The sequence below is a fragment of the Schistocerca americana genome, chromosome 2 (genome assembly GCF_021461395.2).
Source record: "Schistocerca americana isolate TAMUIC-IGC-003095 chromosome 2, iqSchAmer2.1, whole genome shotgun sequence".
NCBI lineage: Eukaryota > Metazoa > Arthropoda > Insecta > Orthoptera > Acrididae > Schistocerca > Schistocerca americana.
In genome coordinates this window covers 55,562,356-55,584,811 of record NC_060120.1, presented here as the reverse complement: position 1 = coordinate 55,584,811, position 22,456 = coordinate 55,562,356, and the positions used below count along the sequence as shown (strand labels likewise).

Sequence of the window (22,456 nt, the reverse complement as noted above, 5' to 3'; positions counted from 1 at the left end):
ATCGCTCGTGCGCCGACTGTAACACCACATTCAAACTCACTTAAACCTTGATAACCCGCCATTATAGCAGCAGTAACCGATCGAACAACTGCACCAGACACTTGTTCTCTTACATAGGCGTTGCCGACCGCAGCGTCGTATTCTCCCTGTTTACATGTATCTGAATTTGAATGCGCATTTTCTTTGGCGCTTCAGTGTAGTATAGAGGTGTATGTCTATATCTGATATTGGTCAACTTGTTTTTGTTGGTAACATAAATAGATTTCAGTATTTCAATATCTAAGGGAAAATTGGGAAATTGCTAGCTTGGGTTTAGGCACAGATTATTATGACCTTAGCATACAACGGTAATTGTTTGTTTGTGGTTGTTGCCCCATATTCCCTATGTCCCCAAGTTTCCAGCACGAAGTACAGACCTTAAACCACTTGAAAATGTTTGGATTACGCTTGAAAGGGTGGCCAGCAAACGTGAAATACGAAGTAAGACTGCTCTGAAACAATGTCTACAACAAGAACGGCAAGTTATTATCTCGATCATTAAATGCGAAAGAGGCTAACAAAAGTGAAACCTAGAAGAGGAATGCCTGAAAAGCGTGAACATTGTAATTATATTTATGTACATTTTCTTTGTACGTATGAATACTTTTTTCCCCATTATGTGATGCCAGCTGGACCAGAATATTTAATTAATTTTTGCAGAAGGATAATTTTATTTGTAGGGTAAGGTAAGATAAATTCACGATACAGATAATTTTACAGTATTTTGTTATAAGTTAGCTGCGATGATCCCATTCAATGTAGTGTTTTCTAGTTTTGTCAACAGATGGCACGAAAACGGATTCTCGCTCAGAGAGCCTATATAGGCGTTCTATTCTCGCTACAGCTGCGCTCTCCTGCGCTCAAAAGTTACTGTTGAGTGGCCCATCACATTACACAGTGGAAGTGGTGTGGTTGTGTTCTCGGTAGTTGCGAATCCATTTTACGTTTACAGTGTGTACTATGAGACTATCACTATAGTGATACGTCAATAATTTGGTTTATTTGTTGCGTGAAATATGTGGCGATAGGGACTTAAGAAAGTCAACGCTTAGCGTTTCAACTATCGTACTTCATCTTGAGTTACTCATTTGGGTGACTGTTATCGTTGCTCTTACGTCGGTTCTGCACCTTCGGAGGCAAGTATTTCACAAACATAACCGGTGAGAAGAAAAAAATCAGGTGCATCATGGGCACAATACTCTTTCTACTTGATACCCTACCATAACAGCTACCAATAACAACCGACAAAGCAAGCTATCAGCATGTGTGATAATTGTTGTGAAGATTCAACTGGGGTGAAGATGACGACTGGCGCAGTAGGGTAAATGAAACTTTGTGTTGCGATGTTACCTTACCGCTACTGCACAATAACCTTATCTATTGCAAAATTACCTTCCTGTGTGTGCTTAAAGACTAAGTATAGTTATAAACCGTACCAAAAATAAGAAGAGTGTAATACGTTGATAAAATGTGGCTCACATATATAGTTAGTTACTAAAATTAACTACAACTTTTTTTCTTTTTTTACTCTAATAAAACAAGAGGTTTCCTCGAAAATACTTCCAAATTACCTTACCCAACATGTTAGGAAAGAACTGTTAGTTTACCAAATAATATCTCTGGCTATGATCTTTAGTTGTAATAAGTAAAGATTCTAAATGAACGACAGTGTATGAATACTTTCTCTCATGACTGTGAGTTAATATGGGATATTTTTTCAGAATCCGATAGAACAATATACCACAGACAATGTAGAAAAAGCAATTCAAATTTTGCATATAACACCTAAAGGTCTCTTTACTCAATATTCTGGAAGAGGTCGAAATCTACACACGTGCACACAAATCTCCACAGCAAATACTCAAAGAGCAATTAGATCTAAAATATAAACGCTATATAGAAAACTTTATTCAAATCATCGCTCATGAAAACGGATAAACAACCAAAGACATAAACTAATCCAAACCAATCACACACTCACAGATAAAAATAAACAACACGGTAACTAAGGGAAATTGATAAGTAACTGCTCTGATGTAAACTTATAATATCGTTGGTTAAACGTCAGACAAAAAGATTGTTACAAACAACAAGTAAAATTCAGGCAATAACTTCCAACAAATATAGCCTATGAAAGCTACGTCATAAAATATCTCTAAAAGACGTAAGAAAAACGCTTGAGTGACTAACCAGCGATGCTATAGGTAAGTTAAGAATTCCATAAATGTATGGTTGTCAATCTCATATATGACAAGTAGGCTACCGTCTGCCATAAGAAAATAATATATAATAAAACCATTACTTTCAGATCGCCTGACGATGGCAATAGTGCTGATACAGGCCTGTCGTGATTAAATAAACATTTCAAAAAAAGAAGCAGCTTTTTGGACTTAGACTAATTTATAACTACCAAAATGATTACGCAGATTTATGGCACCTAAGCCGCAACTGAATATTACCAATTTTCACCTTTTAAACTGAGTTATAGTAGGACCAGCATTTATAGATATTCTTTACGTGTCTGAATAAATTATTACTTCATGCAACACAGATATGTTGAAACGTCACCTTAGAAAAATTATAAATGACTGCTTAAACTGACATACAATATTTTTAGCGCAACGCAATCTGACTTTCAAGAATCCCTACAAAAGAATGGCTCTGACTAACAATAATCTATACGTTTCATCAATCACTTACCTCACAAAAATCTTCATTACTCGTTACTGCAATACAGCGAGCGCCACTACTGCCAGCTAAATAAAAGATTCAAACTACTGAAGGCACTAACTACTGATAGGCATAGTTAGCAACTGAAAGATTTTGATAGAGAACAAACAATGTATTTACCTTAATAGTGTTTAAAATCATAATATATATAGCAGTTCATGACATCCAGTCTTAGAAATTTACTCTCTCTGATGGACACACGTCCAGATCATCCGCTCTCAAAACTCCGCCATTTCTCTCCCCACATTCACCACTGCTGGCGGCTCACCTCCAACTGCGCAACGCTACGCGCTGTTAACAGCAAACTGCTCACTACAATAGAGAATATTCCAACAATGCAAACCAGCCGCAAACTGCACACAGCACAGCCAGTGATTTTCATACAGAGCGCTACGTGGCGTTACCAATATAAAAACCTAAACAGCCTACTTACAATGTGGTGTCATCTACACTCCTGGAAATGGAAAAAAAAACACATTGACACCGGTGTGTCAGACCCACCATACTTGCTCCGGACACTGCGAGAGGGCTGTACAAGCAATGATCACACGCACGGCACAGCGGACGCACCAGGAACCGCGTTGTTGGCCGTCGAATGGCGCTAGCTGCGCAGCATTTGTGCACCGCCGCCGTCAGTGTCAGCCAGTTTTCCGTGGCATACGGAGCTCCATCGCAGTCTTTAACACTGGTAGCATGCCGCGACAGCGTGGACGTGAACCGTATGTGCAGTTGACGGACTTTGAGCGAGGGCGTATAGTGGGCATGCGGGAGGCCGGGTGGACGTACCGCCGAATTGCTCAACACGTGGGGCGTGAGGTCTCCACAGTACATCGATGTTGTCGCCAGTGGTCGGCGGAAGGTGCACGTGCCCGTCGACCTGGGACCGGACCGCAGCGACGCACGGATGCACGCCAAGACCGTAGGATCCTACGCAGTGCCGTAGGGGACCGCACCGCCACTTCCCAGCAAATTAGGGACACTGTTGCTCCTGGGGTATCGGCGAGGACCATTCGCAACCGTCTCCATGAAGCTGGGCTACGGTCCCGCACACCGTTAGGCCGTCTTCCGCTCACGCCCCAACATCGTGCAGCCCGCCTCCAGTGGTGTCGCGACAGGCGTGAATGGAGGGACGAATGGAGACGTGTCGTCTTCAGCGATGAGAGTCGCTTCTGCCTTGGTGCCAATGATGGTCGTATGCGTGTTTGGCGCCGTGCAGGTGAGCGCCACAATCAGGACTGCATACGACCGAGGCACACAGGGCCAACACCCGGCATCATGGTGTGGGGAGCGATCTCCTACACTGGCCGTACACCACTGGTGATCGTCGATTGGACACTGAATAGTGCACGGTACATCCAAACCGTCATCGAACCCATCGTTCTACCATTCCTAGACCGGCAAGGGAACTTGCTGTTCCAACAGGACAATGCACGTCCGCGTGTATCCCGTGCCACCCAACGTGCTCTAGAAGGTGTAAGTCAACTACCCTGGCCAGCAAGATCTCCGGATCTGTCCCCCATTGAGCGGTCTGCACGTCCAGCACGAACGCTGGTCCAACTGAGGCGCCAGGTGGAAATGGCATGACAAGCCGTTCCACAGGACTACATCCAGCATCTCTACGATCGTCTCCATGATAGAATAGCAGCCTGCATTGCTGCGAAAGGTGGATATACACTGTACTAGTGCCGACATTGTGCATGCTCTGTTGCCTGTGTCTATGTGCCTGTGGTTCTGTCAGTGTGATCATGTGATGTATCTGACCCCAGGAATGTGTCAATAAAGTTTCCCCTTCCTGGGACAATGAATTCACGGTGTTCTTATTTCAATTTCCAGGAGTGTACATCAATTTATTATCAGTTGATAATAACCCCTTATTGACATTTATTGCTGTTCATTTAATGGCAGTTATTTTAATTTAATATTTTACTACTCTCACCTCTCAAAGCATGTACCTCTCCTCCTGACAAGCCCTGTATTCTGTCTACATTTTTCGCTCACGTTTCTGCTGCGTATGCACAGGCTTGAGTGTGCAGACCTGTGCAGGTAAAGACCGTACAGTAAAACACGGAGGCTGCTATGCCGCAAGCACAGCAGGGGACCAGCCACCGCCGCCGCTGCAGCGTATTTCCATTCGTTAGTTAAGCCGGCGCTCGGCGGCCGTGTCGCATATCAGCGCTATTTGCGCGCTGTTGTCAAACAGCCCGCCAGCCCTGCGCACACAAGCCTCGCAACTAATGAAGGCCGTCGCTGTCCCAACAGCAGGTAATGCGGCGCCCAGATGAGGCGGGACAATCGACAGCCGCGCTAGCCGCCTCTGTTTGACTGCAATCGCATTTCAGTAGCCAGCCGGCGAGTGCGAACGGTGGCCGGTTCATTCGGCCTTCCAAAGTCGACACAGCCCGCGTAACACTGGCGTACACATCGCTCAAGAGCGTTCGATATTTGTTTAACAAGCAAAAAATGGTTCTGAGCGCTATGGGACTTAACATCTGAGGTCATCAGTCCCCTAGAACGTAGAACTACTTAAACCTAACTAACCTAAGGACATCACACACATCCATGCCCGAGGCAGGATTCGAACCTGCGACCGCAGCGGTCGCGCGGTTCCAAACTGAAGCGCCTAGAACCGCTCGGCCACACCGGCCGGCTTTAACAAGCACCAATCACTCATTGCAACCTAGGGCTCGTCGATTTTGCTCACGTTCTCGACAGTGATAATACAAACTTGGATGTATCTGGTCTAGTACCACGCACTTCTGAGGATTTTTCGAGAAATCGAGGTTCAGCGTTCTTAGAGTCTTTTGGCAAAGTATTAGGTTGGTGCATAATTTCTTAGCGTCTTTGTTTTTGTGGTGGGTACCGTTTGCTATGGGTTTATTTGTCGATTGCGATTTTTTTAGCTGTAGTTCACTTGAGGCGTCGCAGCTATGGCGCGATCGCTAATTTGTGTATTAAAGCTTTCTTGTATGAATGTATGTGGGCCCCAGTGTAAGCAGTCAGAGTCTTATACGATCTGCAACGGGCGAACTGTGTCCTGCAGACGTGCATCATGACCATATGGCGTGACTGCAGCGTGTGAATGTAGCGCGGAGGTGCTTATAGAGTAGTTACATTCTCTGGAACTATAAAAATTAGTAACTGATCTAGAAATAGCCTGAGGAACTTCATATTAGGTACATAACCTTCTGTTGTGTAAAGGTACAATCTGTCACAATCTGAAGGCAATAACTGTCATAATTTGGAAGTTACAAAAAAAAGTCAATTGAAAACGTAATTATCGGACAATTAAAAAACTATATATATATATATATATATATATATATATATATATATATATATATATATATATATATGTTAATAGTTCACCAACTGTGACTATTTGAAAAGATATGATAACACCTTCAGTGTTGCCGGCTGGAGTGGCCGAGTGGTTCTAGGCGCTACAGTTTGGAACCGCGGGACCGCTACGGTCGCAGGTTCGAATCCTGCCTCGGGCATGGATGTGTGTGATGTCCTTAGGTTAGTTGGGTTTAAGTAGTTCTAAGTTCTAGGGGACTGATGACCTCAGAAGTTAAGTCCCATAGTGCTCAGAGCCATTTGAACCACCTTCAGTGTTTAGATTCAAATTTGGAAAGTTCTCATTTTAGAAAACCTTTCATAATTTTACTGTAGTAATAACTTTAAGAATTTCAAGTAGATATTTATGTTTTGCCTTAGGGTGAGTGAAAGAGAGTACTTGTGTGAGTGTATGCGAGACATTAACCAATATTAAATTTTCAGTTTGTAATTCTCTATAAGAACTTGCAAGGCTTCCACCTTTGTATCGTGGGAACGAATCCACCAGTGGTTCCCCTCCTAGTGGATGACGGATGTCCAAGCACGTTTGAATATGTAAGAGACAGCCAGAACGTTCGCGACTATACAGGGTGGTCCATTGATAGAGACTGGGCCAAATGTCTCACGAAATAAGCATGGCGGAGGCCGCCGTCTCCGGGAGAGAGGGTCAGTGTGTCGTAGCGGACTTTGAAGATAAGAATCGCCTTACAAAGTAGCCGAACGCCGCCTGCAGTCTGTGTCTCATTGCCTTTGTCATCGGTAAAATCTGTGCTAAATGGGTAGTGTTAACAAAATCCATCCGTTGTAACATTTCCATTGCTCTCAAGAGGTTGTCACGAACGCTCGTGAGGATAGCTTCAAGCTGGCGTTTATAGTTAAATGAGGCCGTGCGCTGTATATCACGCGTGAAGGTGATCCACGAACATTTGAGCTTGTCGACTAATGGCAATGGAGTTACACTCCCTATTGGAAGACTTCTACCAAGAGACATAGCACCAAATTTCGTCAGGTTCACACGGCTTCCCACAGATGTCCCGTACTGGTTGATCCATTCCAGTGCCTCTCGCACTTCATCCCCTGATACAACTAAGATCACCACGTCATCTGCATACGCACGGCAGATGAAAGTATGCCCCCTAATTGTTATCCATGTCAACCTGCTCCTCAAAACACGTAACAATGGCTCAAGGGCGACGGCAAAAGGATCCTCGACAGCGGACACCCCTTGCGGACCGGGATAAGGAAGCCTTCTATGAACTCAGATGGAACGGGAAGTACAGGGTTCATCAGTTCTTCATACATCGCAGTCCAGCGTGAAACCATGATGTCTTGGAATGGGCGGTAAAAATCCAGCGGAAAGCCGTCAGAACCAGGGGCTTTGTACGCCGCACCCTTATGAAGAGGATCAGCGAAGTCATCAACCGTAATCGTCGTTGTGAGAATCTCCGCAGCAGCTCCATCAAAGGTTCCTGTCAACGAACGGAGACCATCAGTCACTACCACGATGTTCTGGTTATCTGCTGCATACAACTGCTTGTAGTGATTCACAAAGGCGTCTGCAATATAATTCTGGCACGTCAATCGGCGATCATCTGGCATGTCGAGGGCGCTGCCAGCTTTCTCCGAATGTTCCAGGGTATGTGGTTGCCACAGTATTTTGTCGCGACCGTAATTTAGCATCGAACGACGCAAAGCAGGCTTGGTACAGTCGAGGCACCACGAAAGGATATGCTGGAAAGCGTCCCACATATTTGTTCCACATCTTCCTTACGACCTACCTGCATTCTGAATCCTTGACCTCGCCACATCTTCTGCCTTTGGAGGGAAACAGTCCGAAGGTAGGTAATATGGTCGGAGAAGTTGGTTGGTTGTTTGGGGGAAGAGACCAAACAGCGAGGTCATCGGTCTCATCGGATTAGGGAAGGATGGGGAAGGAAGTCGGCCGTGCCCTTTCAAAGGAACCATCCCGGCATTTGCCTGGAGAGATTTAGGGAAATCACGGAAAACCTAAATCAGGATGGCTGGACGCGGGATTGAACCGTCGTCCTTCCGAATGCGAGTCCAGGTCGGAGAAGTCCGTAGGCCACAACTCAGCGTAAAGCATGGCAGTTACCATTGCTTGGGAAACATAGACACGCTCAAGACGACTTGCTGAATGACTCGTGACATACGTATATCCAGGTCGATCACCATGCACGAGGTCCCAAGTGTCGGTGAGGTTCAGTTGATGCACGAGCGGCTTGGGTTCCTGGCATGTGGTGAAATGAGAATGTTGGTCCTTCTGGGATAACACACAATTTAAGTAGCTGCCAAGAATAATACTGTCGCAGTGACCTAAAAACAAAGGAGTGACGGAAATTTACTTCGAGTTGCACGTAGAATTCTGTCACACACTCCTTTGTTAACCAATTCCACAAATACCACACTGCTCACTAGAGACAGGTGGATGCCAACAAAATCGTTGCAATCAATCTTCACTTATTCTCTGATAAACTGTTCGATTTCAAGTGCTTTTGGTCGAGCATATTCGGGTGAAAAGCTAATCTTCAGTGGCGATTTTCTGTGGGCATAAGCGATTCTCTTTCTAAGGAAATACAGCGCTTTAAGACTGCAAAACCACGTAAACCACTCAGCGAGTGAGCTGCGCGGCGAGGACATAAACAAGACGTCCGTGCCGCTAGCCTACCTAAGGGCGACTGCGCCCCTAGACCATGGGTTCTTGTTATTAGTGAGCTGAAAAGGTGACACAGTGTATTCACGTCTCTTAGCTCTCATCAAGTCAGTCACATTAACAATGCTGGTGTAATTGCATTCGTGAAGATGTACTTAGAACGGTAAGTAGTTTTCTTCTCTAGGGCACTTCACGGTGCAACCCTAGACTCTTTCTCTCACACTCCTGCCACATGCTTTCTTCTCACCAGCGAACAGCAGCGTAGTCTTTGTCGATTTTTCTGTCATTGTGGGAGGCATTTTTCCGTTTAGTTAATTTTTAATGCCTGTCTTCTGTTTCAAATGAAGGAGCACAAGCTCGGATTACTTTGTTATGGATGAGGAAGGTAGTCGGCTGTGCTCTTTTAAAGGAACCATCCCGACATTTTCCTGGATCGATTTAGGGAAATCACGGAAAACTTAAATCGGGATGGCCGGACGCGTATTTGAATCGCCATACAGCCGAAATATTTAGTTTTGGAATTCGTAAACTTAATTGAATCGCTGATTTAGAAAAGGGGGCTTATTTTTCAACTAGCTTAGCGTCCGCTGCTTCGCTCGCGTGACGGTACGGCATCCAGAGATTTATTTCTGTTTTTATTTAATCGAATTTTATGTTGTTCACTATTTGCAACACCTCCTAAGCTTTTGACGCTGATTAAGGTCATGCAAGCAAGGTTTTATCCGAATGTACTTCAGACCTGAAAGCGATTCTGGTAGCTGGAGTCCAAAGTTTTTGTTAACCGTGTCTTTTGCGTTCTTGTGGAGATATTTACATAGCAACTTTCATCCCCTCACAAATATATTTCTTTGTGTCTCACCAGGAAGTAAAATACCAGTTTTCATTAATTTAGCTTAAAATTTTTTTTTATATAATGAAATATTTTCTTAAAAATTTTCATCCTCTATTACACTCCTTAAGGGCTGAATTTCCAAAAACAGTGAAACAAGTATTTATGCTTTTCTAGAAGCCAAACTTCAATTTTCAAAATGCCTTCGCAATGAAGTATTCTCATAAAACTCTATCAACCCCTTAGGGATTCAATTTCCAAAAAAAATGTTATGCTTATGCTTTATTTCTAACAGAGAAGCCGAATACAAATTTTCATACCATTAACTTCCAAAATGTTTGCACAGTGAAATATTTCCAGCAAAACTTTCATCCTCCGTTTCATTCACAAAGGTGCTGAATTTCCAAACATAGTGAAACAGGTATTTTTTTATTTTTTAACTCAGAATCCAAATTTAAATTTTCATAGATTTTGCTTTAAAAATGCTTTCATAATAAAATATTCTCATAAAAATTCTCATGTAACCGAGAAGTCAAATACAGATGTTCATAGATAAAAATACTTCAGTAGTTCTTTAACAATGATATAAAAAAAAAGATTTAGTCCTCTATTTTATCACATAGTATTGAGTTTCCAAAAATGCTGAATCACATATTTGTTTTTTTCTGGTCGGGAAACCAAATACCAATTTTCATAGGTCTAACTTCAAAATTGCCTTCATCACCTATTTCCCCCCCTTAGCCTTGAAATTTCGAATAATCCCTCCTTAAACGATGTCTACAGTATAGGATCCACACCTGTTCTAAATTTCAAGTTTCTGTCCATAGCGGTTTGGGCTGGGCAATGATGAGTCATTCAGTGAATGAGGACGCGCCAGCTTCTTGCACGTATTTGCAAAGAAACTGCTTGAATCGGGATCATGGAACGCCATACAGAAGACAAGGCAGAAAACTGCAACTGGCGAGGTACATGAAGAGAGCTTTCGGCGTTGGCGTATAACGACCCTACTGTTTCGTCGCGACGTACCGCCTCGGACTGTGGTATAAGTCAGAGATGTGTTCTACGCATACTGCACTGGCATAGATTTCACCCGTTTCACCTCTCACTACATCAAGCGCTCTCCGTTGTGGATTTCGAACGGCGCCACGAATTTTGCCGGTTTGCTTTGCAGCGCCTACAAGATGATCCAACGTTTCTTCATTGGGTGCTTTTTACTGATGAAGAGACTTTCACCAACCACGGTAATGTTAATTTGCTTAATATGCATTACTGGACAATAGAGAACCCTCATTGGCTTCGACAGGTACACCATCAGCAACCATGGAGTGTTAACGTGTGGTGTGGCATCGTCGGAAATGTCTTTGTGGGGCCGTACGTCATTCTGGGTATACTGAATGGCAGTAACTATGCACAGTTCCTGCGAAACGTTCTGCCCAGTTTGCTGGAAGAGGTACCGTTACCTACGCGTCAGTACACGTGGTTCCAACAAGACGGCTGTCCTGCTGACTCTTCCCGTGTGGCTACAGAGCTGTTAAATGAAAAGTTCCCGGATTCTTGGATAAGACGACGTGCTGAAGTGAAGTGGCCAGCCCGGTCTCCTGATTTGACCCCTCTTGGTTTTTTTTGCTGTGGGGAGCAATCAAACGTAAAGTGTATGCTCAAATACCAACTACGTCAGACGGTATGAAGCAACGTATCATCGAAGCGTGAGCTGATATCTCACGTGACACCCTCGCAGCCGTTCACAACTCATTGGAACGGCGACTACAAATTTGCATTGCAGCAGAGGGGAAGCATTTGGGGCACATGCTTCAGTAAAGATTTGTATCATGTACAGTATGCATTTTGCATGTTTGTGTGTATTTGCTTCGTATTGTGATGAATAGTAAATATTTTCAAATAAAAAGCAGATACGTAGGAAATAATGGGACCAATAAGGGCATCCTCATTTACATTTGCATTTCTGTTACTTAAAATGTATTAACATGTTTTAGTATTTCAATACTGTATGTTATCTACTGTTTTGGTATTTCAGTTGTCAAGTAACTGAATAATATTTTCGCGACATCGTCAGTTAATTTTTCTGCAAAATATCGCAGTATAAATTACTATTGTCAGGTAAATTGGCGTGTTTGTGTAAAGACGGACTCGCGACGTTTACCATGTACTCTACACAACAGGAAAGGTCGCATTGTACAACGCGGCTTCGAAGGACGAATACGCTACGGAAACATATCTGTGTCTCAAAAACTATTCGCCTAAATATTACAATATACACTTATTAGAAACCATCTTTTCAAGCCTATCACGTTACGCTAAAATTTAACATAGATTTCCATTTAAAGAAACCAAAGATGGCCTCATATCTCTGTAATAAAAAATAGCACAAACATGAAATGTGATGTATTCAAGTAGCCCCTGTCCCTGCAATTCACTGTCCAAACGGCATCTTTGTATCTATTACGGTTGGGGAGATACAAGGGGTGTTATGACTTAGATGCCTCACCCTGTACAGAGATTTACGTTTACCGGCGATAACATTTCTTTATATATGGACACATAGTTTTGTGTAACAAAAGGTCATATCCAATCAACAGAAGACCTCATTAGATGTGTGATGAATTAGGGAAAGAGCCATATCAAGATAGACAAGAATATGGTGGACCTGTTCCAACAAAAAAAGAACATAGACGATGTAAGGAAAACTCTACAATACATGGCTGGCAAGAAGAAAACCATGTTATAACAGTATCTGCTAACGGTCAGTGAAACAAGGACAAGATAAAGATGAAGCATACCCCCATTGTCTGCTTTGTACTCGTATTCTGATTGTGATTGTATTTTAGGTACATGATGAATAAAACCTATATGGTCATACCACATTTTTTTTATTGATGTAATGAATATGAATAATATAAACTTTCGTAACGCAATCCTCTCACTGCAACCGGAACGGTAGTTGCTTCATCAACACCACCAGTTAAGAATAGGGTCACATCCAGTACACTAAAACTGGAATACTGACCATTCTTAATGGCTAAAGTGTGATGTAACGGTGTATACTGTTACTCTTTCGACCAATTGCTAAATAACAACACCACGAAATCATGCTTAAACCCATTGTGTAGTAAATTAAGTTCTTGTGTCCCCTGAAAAATTTACTTTCTGGGACATGATCGCTTTTCCACTTCACCGATTGAATTATAAGCTGTGGTTATGGTTGCACGTCAAACACTATCTGCGTACACTTTCTCTTTCATGTAATGTTTCTGATGTACGTTAAATGTTCTCATTTTCAATTAAGCTTAATTTTTGTCACCACTGCGATTCTTTCCTGCAGTACGCCACTTTATTCTTTTGATCTGAACATCCACTTTTAAATATTTAATCGTGCATCTCCCCGAGACTAAATGAACTAGGACTGGTGCTCAAGTTTTTGTGTCCATTTATACAGTTTCACTTGGGCTATGTACACTACTGGCCATTACAATTGCTACACCAAGAAGAAATGCAGACGATAAACGGGTATTCATTGGACAAATATATTATACTAGAACTGACATGTGATTACATTTCCACATAGCAGTTTGGTACATAGATCCTGAGAAATCAGTATCCGAACAACCACCTCTGGCCGTAATAACGACCTTGCTAAGCCTGGGCACTGAGTCAAACATAGCTTGGATGGCGTGTACAGGTACAGCTGCCCAAGCAGCTTCAACACGATACCACAGTTCATTAAGAGTAGTGACTGGCGTATTGTGACGAGCCAGTTGCTCGGCCACCATTGACCAGATGTTTTCAATTGGTGAGAGATCTGGAGAATTTGCTGGCCAGGGCAGCAGTCGAACATTTTCTGTATCCAGAAAGTCCCCTACAGGACATGCGGTCGTGCATTATCCTGCTGAAATGTAGGGTTTCGCAGGGATCGAATGAAGTGTAGAGCCACAGGTCGTAACACACCTGAAATGTAACGTCCACTGTTCAAAGTGCCGTCAATGCGAACGAGAGGTGACCGAGATGTGTAACCAATGGCACCCCATACCATCACGCCGGGTGATACGCCAGTATGCTGATGACGAATACACGCTTCCAATGTGCGTTCACCGCTATGTCGCCAAACACGGATGCGACCATCATCATGCTGTAAACAGAACCTGGATTCATCCGAAAAAATGACGTTTTGCCATTCGTGCACCAAGGTTCGTCGTTGTGTACACCATCGGCGGCACTGCTGTCTGTGATGCAGCGTCAAGGGTAACCGCAGCCACGGTCCCCGAGCTGATAGTCCATGCTGCTGCAAACGTCGTCGAACTGTTCGTGTAGATGGTTGTTGTCTTGCAAACGTCCCCATCTGTTGACTCAGGGATCGAGACGTGGCTGCACGATCCGTTACAGCCATTCGGATAAGATGCCTGACAATTCTAGTGCTACTGACACGAGGCCGTTGGGATCCATCACGACTTTCCGGATTACCCCCCTGAACCCACCGATTCCATATTCTGCTAACAGTCACTGGATCTCGATCAACGAGAGCAGCAATGTCGCGATACGATTAACCGCAATCGTGATAGGCTACAATCCGACCTTTATCAAAGTTGGAAACGTAATGGCACGCATTTCTCCTGCTTACACGAGGCATCACAAGAACGTTTCACCAGGCAACGCCGGTCAACTGCTGTCTGTGTATGAGAAATCGCTTGGAAACTTTCCTCATGTCAGCACGTTGTAGGTGTCGCCACCGGCGCCAACCTTTTGTGAATGCTCTGAAAAGCTAATAATTTGCATATCTCAGCATCTTCTTCCTGTCGGTTAAAATTCGCGTCTGTAGCACGTCATCTTTGTGACGTAGCAATTTTAATAGCCAGTAGTGTAGTTTCACTTGCACTAACAGGAGCTCTTACGATGAACGTTTGTGTTTTCGCAGCGAAACTGGACGGGGTGAAGACGTACATGCGCATGCGGCGGGTGCCGAGCCACCTGCAGGTGAAGGTGATCAAGTGGTTCGACTACCTGTGGCTGACGCAGAAGTGCTCCGACGAGGAGAAGGCGGTCAGCTGCCTGCCAGGTAAGGCGACGCTCGCGCTGCTCAGCTACGTTCCTGCGAACGCCCCGCGCTAACTACAGCAAGCCGTCGAAACCCGTGTAGGAGTCCAATTCAGAAAGCAAAGACTTTTTTTACATAACATTTTGAATTGGCTAAACAGCATTGCAGCTAATGTCATTCCTGCACATTCTGTCCCGCAACATCTATTCATGTAGTACATCTCTTGATGCGCTTCCTATACTCGGTCCGCTGAAACATGTCACTTCAAGGTCACTCCCCAAGTGCCGTAGAGTTGGTAGTATAACTAACAAACAAGTGAGGAACGGGACGTGCCACGTCTACTGAACCAATAACAGCACCGAACAAAGCAGGCTCCGGCGTCGACGCTACCAGGTTGCCGGCTACCGTGTAAACATTGTATGCTAGTGCGCGAACGCCAGCTGTTGTGCTGTGTTACCTCCACGACTACGATTTTTGTTTGTTAAACAATGTCTCCAAAACGATGTCGTTCACCAGGCGACAATCCGTTGCGCCGTGGAGTGCCATTAGTCAGGCTTTGGAATTGCTACGGGGGACGTGTGAGTTTTACGAGCAAGAAAAAGAATTTGTTTCTGTTCATGGGCATGCGTCTATTCCTGCCGATAAAGTTTTAGAGCGTACCTCGAAAACTCGGCAAGAAAAAGAAGCAACCTCGTCTTATTACAGATACTGATTCTTTCCAATCCGACGCAATTCGTCGGCACATATACGGATACTATAAAAGGAAAGAATACCCCACAATAGCGAAGTTGCTAATTTCTTTTAAAGAAAGTGAACTTTTCTCTGGGGGAAAAAAGTCACTTAAGATGATATTAAAAAGTATTGGCCTCCGTTTTAAAACGTTAGATGGACGAAAACTGTTACTAGAAAAAGCTCATGTCGTTACAGCTCGTATCATTTTCTTACGTAAAATTCTAGGAAAGGACACACACTCAGTCATATGGTTAGACGAAACCTGGGTCAACGCTGGAGAATCAGTTGAGAAATGCTGGACAGATGATACTCCGAATAGCATCGGTCATCAGCCAACAGGAAGAGGATCACGAATAATTGTAGCCCATACAGGATCTTCAAACGGCTTTGTGCCTGAAGGACTTCTAGTTTATCGATCGACAAAACCGGTGACTATCATGAGGATATGGACAACCCACGGTTTCTGCAGTGGTTTAAAAATGTGTTGCTCCAGTTTAGTGTTCCGAACGTTTTTGTGATGGACAATGCACCGTACCATTCCGTGATAAAGCTCCCACCACCAGTGACCGTAGAGAAACTATGGTGCAGTGGTTGCAGGCGAGAGACACTGCTGCGGACATGAGCATGACGAAACTGCTGTAATACTCGCTCGTGAAACAAAATAAGCCTCTGATGCCTAAATACGTTGTAGATGAAATTGCAAGCGAACAGGCTCACTTGGTAATTAGGCTACCGCCTTATCACTGTCATTTTAATCCAATTGAAGTGGTTTGGAGTGAAGTCAAGGCGTACATTAGAAGTAACAACAAGACTTTTACTATAACATAAGTGGAAAGACTGCTACGTGAAGGTCTTGCTACGGTAGACGCTGCCTCATGGAGGAAAATAGTAGACCATGTAGCTAAATTTGATAAGAGAAGCACAGACTATAGCTGGCATTATAAATGAAAACGAACAGTTAATGATTTCTCTTAACGATGATGATGATGACGACGAAGACAACGGTTCTGGCGCCGATACCGATGACAGTGAAGGAGAACTGGATGGAATTGCGCCATTGACATCGTAAATTGGTGAGTGTCAATGTAAACAGAATTAATTCTTTTTCTCTCTGCAATCGGGTAGGCTATGTATGTTTCGCTTTATTTCTTCCTATGAGCGCGGATAGCGTGTTATTTGGTATGCTTAGATTTGCATTATTATACTACGTTTTACATGCACCTATTACTGTAAAAACTTGGACTACTTTTCATAGATGCCGGCCAGTGTGGCCGAGCGGTTCTGGGCGCTACAGTCTGGAACCGCGCGACCGCTAGGGTCGCAAGTTCGAATCCTGCCTCGGGCATGGATGTCCTTAGGTTAGTTAGGTTTAAGTAGTTCTACGTTCTAGGGGACTGATGACCTCATAAGTTAAGTGCCATAGTGTTCAGAGCCATTTCAACCATTTTTTCATAGATATTGTCATTAACTTCAGGTGTTTTTATTTCCCGATTTAATATCCTATCAAACGCTTGGTCTCCGTCGTCGTTCTCTCCATTGTTAGAAAAACGTACTTTGTTGCACTTACGTATAAACGTTGATTGTAGCTTACATTTACGAAACGTACTTCGGAGTTGTGGGAGTGTGCGGTGGCAGCTATTGCAACCTCGCAATCGCAGTGTAGCCAACCACTCGCGAGCTGTCGAGTGACATGTTTCACCGGCCCGGGTATAATTCTGTCCTGGAAGAAGCTTCGTGACAATATTCCATAGCACTCATTTCCAGTAAGCTACCACAAGAAATAATCAATCTTAGGGATAATATTCGCACTCCAGACCCCTAATAGGAAGAATTTTCTTATTTATCATTCCTCTGTTCTGTCAGGGAGATCGTGGGAAATTTTAAGCAAATTCCTGTGTTTTATTCTTAATTATGATAACATACACTGACCAGCTAGAACGTTATGACCACCTGCCAACTATTGACACACAACCGTCCAGGCGATCGCAGCGTCACCTCGTGACGAGTGAGTGCTAGTCAAGCACACGCACGGTGCATGTAATATCAGTGAGCGCACTCTCCATGTGCAGAACGGGGAAAGCGCGCAATCTATCTGAGTTTGACTGGAAACAAGCGCAGGTGACGCCTGTATATAAGAAGGGTGGAAGGACGGATCCTCAAAATTACAGACCAATATCCTTGACATCAGTATGTTGCAGGATTCTCGAACGTATTCTCAGTTCGAATATAATGAATTTGCTTGAGACAGAGAAGTTGCTGTCTATGCATCAGCACGGCTTTAGAAAGCATCGCTCCGGCGAAACGCAACTCGTCCTTTTTTCACATGTCTTGCGAACCATGGATGAAGGATCAGACGGATACCATGTTCCTAGACTTCCGGAAAGTGTTTGACTCGGTGCCCCACTGCAGACTCCTGACTAAGGTACGAGCATATAGGATTGCTTCCCAAATATGTGAGTACCTCGATTACTTATTAAGTAATAGAACCCAGTACGTTGACCTCGATGGTGAGTGTTCATCGGAGGTGAGGGTATCATCAGGAGTGCCCCAGGGAAGTGTGGTAGGTCCGCTGTTGTTTTCTATCTACATAAATGATCTTTCGGATAGGGTGGATAGCAATGTGCGGCTGTTTGCTGATGATGCTGTGGTGTAGGGAAAGGTGTCGTCGTTGAGTGTAGGAGTATAGAAGATGACTTGGACAGGATTTGTGATTGGTGTAAAGAATGGCAGCTAACTCTAAATATAGATAATTGTAAATTAATGCAGATGAATAGGAAAAAGAATCACGTAATGTTTGGATACTCCATTAGTAGTGTAGCGCTTGACACAGTCACGTCGATTAAATATTTGGGCGTAACATTGCAGAGCGATATTAAGTGGGACAAGCATGTAATGGCAGTTGTGGGGAAGCCGGATAGTCGTCTTCGGTTCATTGGTAGAATTTTGGGAAGATGTGGTTCATCTGTAAAGGAGACCGCTTATAAAACACTAATACGACCTATTCTTGAGTACTGTTCAAGCGTTTGGGATCCCTATCAGGTCGGATTGAGGGAGGACATAGAAGCAATGCAGAGGCGGACTGCTAGATTTGTTACTGGTAGGTTTGATCATCACGCGAGTGTTCTACATCTACATCTACATGATTACTCTGCAATTCACATTTAAGTGCTTGGCAGAGGGTTCATAGAACCACAATCATACTATCTCCCTACCATTCCACTCCCGAACAGCGCGCGGGAAAAATGAACACCTAAACCTTTCTGTTCGAGCTCTGATTTCTCTTATTTTATTTTGATCATTCCTGCCTATGTAGGTTGGGCTCAACAAAATATTTCCGCATTCGGAAGAGAAAGTTGGTGACTGAAATTTCGTAAATAGATCTCGCCGCGACGAAAAACGTCTTTGCTTTAATGACTTCCATCCCAACTCGCGTATCGTATCTGCTACACTCTCTCCCCTATTACGTGATAATACAAAACGAGCTGCCCTTTTTTGCACCCTTTCGATGTCCTCCGTCAGTCCCACCTGGTAAGGATCCCACACCACGCAGCAATATTCTAACAGAGGACGAACGAGTGTAGTGTAAGCTGTCTCTTTAGTGGACTTGTTGCATCTTCTTAGTGTCCTTCCAATGAAACGCAACCTTTGGCTCGCCTTCCCCACAATATTATCTATGTGGTCTTTACAACTGAAGATGTTCGTAATTTTTACATCCAGGTACTTAGTTGAATTGACAGCATTGAGAATTGTACTATTTATCGAGTAATCAAATTCCAACGGATTTCTTTTGGAACTCATGTGGATCACCTCACACTTTTCGTTATTTAGCGTCAGCTGCCACCTGCCACACCATACAGCAATCTTTTCTAAATCGCTTTGCAACTGATACTGGTCTTCGGATGACCTTACTAAACGGTAAATTACAGCATCATCTGCGAACAACCTAAGAGAACTGCTCAGATTGTCACCCAGGTCATTTATATAGATCAGGAACAGCAGAGGTCCCAGGACGCTTCCCTGGGGAACACCTGATATCACTTCAGTTTTACTCGATGATTTGCCGTCTATTACTACGAACTGCGACCTTCCTGACAGGAAATCACGAATCCAGTCGCACAACTGAGACGATACCCCATAGGCCCGCAGCTTGATTAGAAGTCGCTTGTGAGGAACGGTGTCAAAAGCCTTCCGGAAATCCAGAAACACGGAATCAACCTGAGATCCCCTGTCGATAGCGACCAATGCTTCGTGCGAATAAAGAGCTAGCTGCGTTGCACAAGAACGATGTTTTCTGAAACCATGCTGATGACGTATCAATAGATCGTTCCCTTCGAGGTGATTCATAATGTTTGAAAACAGTATATGCTCCAAAACCCTACTACAAACCGACGTCAATGATATAGGTCTGTAGTTCGATGGATTACTCCTACTATCCATCTTAAACACTGGTGCGACCTGCGCAATTTTCCAATCTGTAGGTACAGATCTATCGGTCAGCGAGCAGTCGTATATGATTGCTAAGTAGGGAGTTAATCGGTATACAATCTGGACCTGAAGACTTGCCCGTATCAAGCGATTTGAGTTGCTTCGCAATCCCTAAGGTATCTACTTCTAAGAAACTCATGCTAGCAGCTGTTCGTGTTTCAAATTCTGGAATATTCCGGAAGTGCTTCAGGAACTCGGGTGGAAATCTCTACAGGAAAGGAGGCGTTCCTGTGTGAATCGCTACTTAGGAAATCTAGAGAACCAGCATTTGAGGCTGACTGGAGTACAATTTTACTGCCGCCAACTTATATTTCGCAGAAAGACCACAAAGATAAGATAAGAGAGATTAGGGCTCGTACAGAGGCATATAGGCAGTCATTTTTCCCTCGTTCTGTTTGGGAGTGGAACAGGGAGAGAAGATGCTAGTTGTGGTACGAGGTACCCTTCGCCACGCACCGTATGGTGGATTGCGGATTATGTATATAGATGCAGATGTAGATGTAGATGTAGAGGCAGACTGTGATGGCCCGGAAGTTCGGCACAAGCGTTTCGATAATACACGCGTTGTCAAATGTTCGAGGAGTGCTGTGGTGAGTGTCATCAAAACATGGCGAATCAAGGCGAAATCACGTCCAGCGTCGTGAGGTTGGGCGGCCACTCTTCATTACAGATGTCAGACGTCGTTCGTTGGGCAGACTGATAAAAGCCGGGCGGGTGGCGAACTGTGGCGGAACTAACATCATACTTTAACACCGGGCAGCGTACAAGTGTGTCCGAACACAGTGCACCTATTACTCCAAACGATGGGCCTGCACAGCCGACGACTCATGCATGTGGCAATGTCAACGCCACGATATCGGCAACTACGACTGAAACAGACACGTGACCATCGGCACTGCACGTTGGCGCAGTGACAAAGTGTCACATGGTTTGATGATTCCCAATTTCTTCGTCATCATGCCGATGGGAGGCCGCGAATCCCAACGTCTTCCAGGTGAGCAGCACCTTAACAGCTATATGGCGGCGGCTCCATTATGCTTTAGGAAACATTCACGTGAGCATCCATGAATCCAGTGGAGCTCGCGTAAGGCACCATGACGGGCAACGAGTATCATACACCGGTTGCAGAGCACGTACAACGCTTCATGCCCATCATGTTTTCCGACGACAGTGGCATTTTTCAACAAGATAATGCCCCATAACACAAGGCCAGGAGTGTGATGGAGTGGTTCTAAAACACAGTGGCGAGTTACAGTTAATGAGCCGACCCCCTAATTCGCCAGGTCTGAACCCGATCGAACACATCTGGGTTGTGATTGAACATGATGTCAGAGCTCATGAAACCCCTCCCCAAATTTGTGCCTGCAGGTGTGATGTGAACTCCCTCCAGCGAACTAACCAAGGCCTCATTGCTTCCATAGCACGACGTGTCGCTGCTACTATCCGTGCCAAAGGTGGACATACCGACTGTTATGTAGGTGGTCATAATGTCCTGACCGATCAATGTATACTAAGAAACTCGTCGTCTGGATAGTGTTAGTGCGAGTTTTTAAAATAATAGTTAACTTCTCATGAACCGGCTGAGCAGAGATTGCGATCTCGATTTGGTCCTGTGGAACTGGAGGTTTAAATAAAATAAAAACTGTCACAACTCTTCTTGCATCGTCTTAGAAAGATCGTCATCTAACGAAACCATGGACTCACGCTGGCGCTCCACCATCGGACTAAAAAGGTGAAAATCACTCGGGGTAACGTCGCAACTGTACGGTGGGAGCTCCATCCGTCAAGGACACAAATACAATAGTTTGTGAGAGGGGGGGGGGTAGGTTCTGGGCCTAGGGATATGCGGAGTATTTTTAATATTTTCGGATATGAATTGCAACTTTTCAGTAACCACAAAAAAGTTCCAGTTCAGACTTTATTAAAAGGGTGCGAAATACCCACTTTCATATCATACCTGACTACATTAAGGCTTTTCCTTTCCCTGAGAGGTGGGGGGAGGGGGAGGTGGTCCCTTCCCGTTGCCCCCGGTACATGCCCGCTTGCCAACAACTCAAATTCAAGATTTTGAATGCAGAGGATTGTTTTCCCAGCTCTATGGGGTTGAAAACTATTCTCAAGCGAAATGAAACCTTTTGAAAGCTTCCTACTCTTTTCTGATATGTGTTTTAGATCTCGTAGTACATCTACATGACTTCTCTGTAATTTACCCTTAAGTTCTTGGACAGGGTTCATCGAATCACTTCCACTTCTCTACCGTTCTACTCCAGAACAGTGCGCAGGGAAAACGAACCCTTCGATATTTCCGTGGGAGCTCGGATTTTCCTTATTTTATTACAATGACCATTTCTTCTTATTTAGATGGGCATCAAAAAATATTTTGCATTCAGATGAGAAAGTTGGAAACATCTCGCCTCAACGGAAAACGCCCTTGGTACACTTAGTGCTGTCCCTCTTTGAGCTTTTTCGATGTCCTCCGTCTATCTTATCTGGTAAGGTTCCCATGCCGCGGAGCAGTATTCCAGCAGACGAGGGACAACCGTAGCACAGGCAGTCTCTCTCTAGCAGAGTGTTCTGACAATAAAAC

General features: G+C 44.2%; 1 protein-coding gene across 1 annotated transcript in view; it reads left to right on the top strand.

Moving 5' to 3' along the window:
• LOC124596227 (cyclic nucleotide-gated cation channel alpha-3) overlaps window positions 1-22,456 on the top strand; it is a 1,106,485-nt gene that overhangs the window by 892,945 nt on the left and 191,084 nt on the right. The window contains 1 exon segment of the mRNA XM_047135285.1: window positions 14,533-14,673. Within this exon segment, the coding sequence (XP_046991241.1) occupies window positions 14,533-14,673 (141 nt within the window).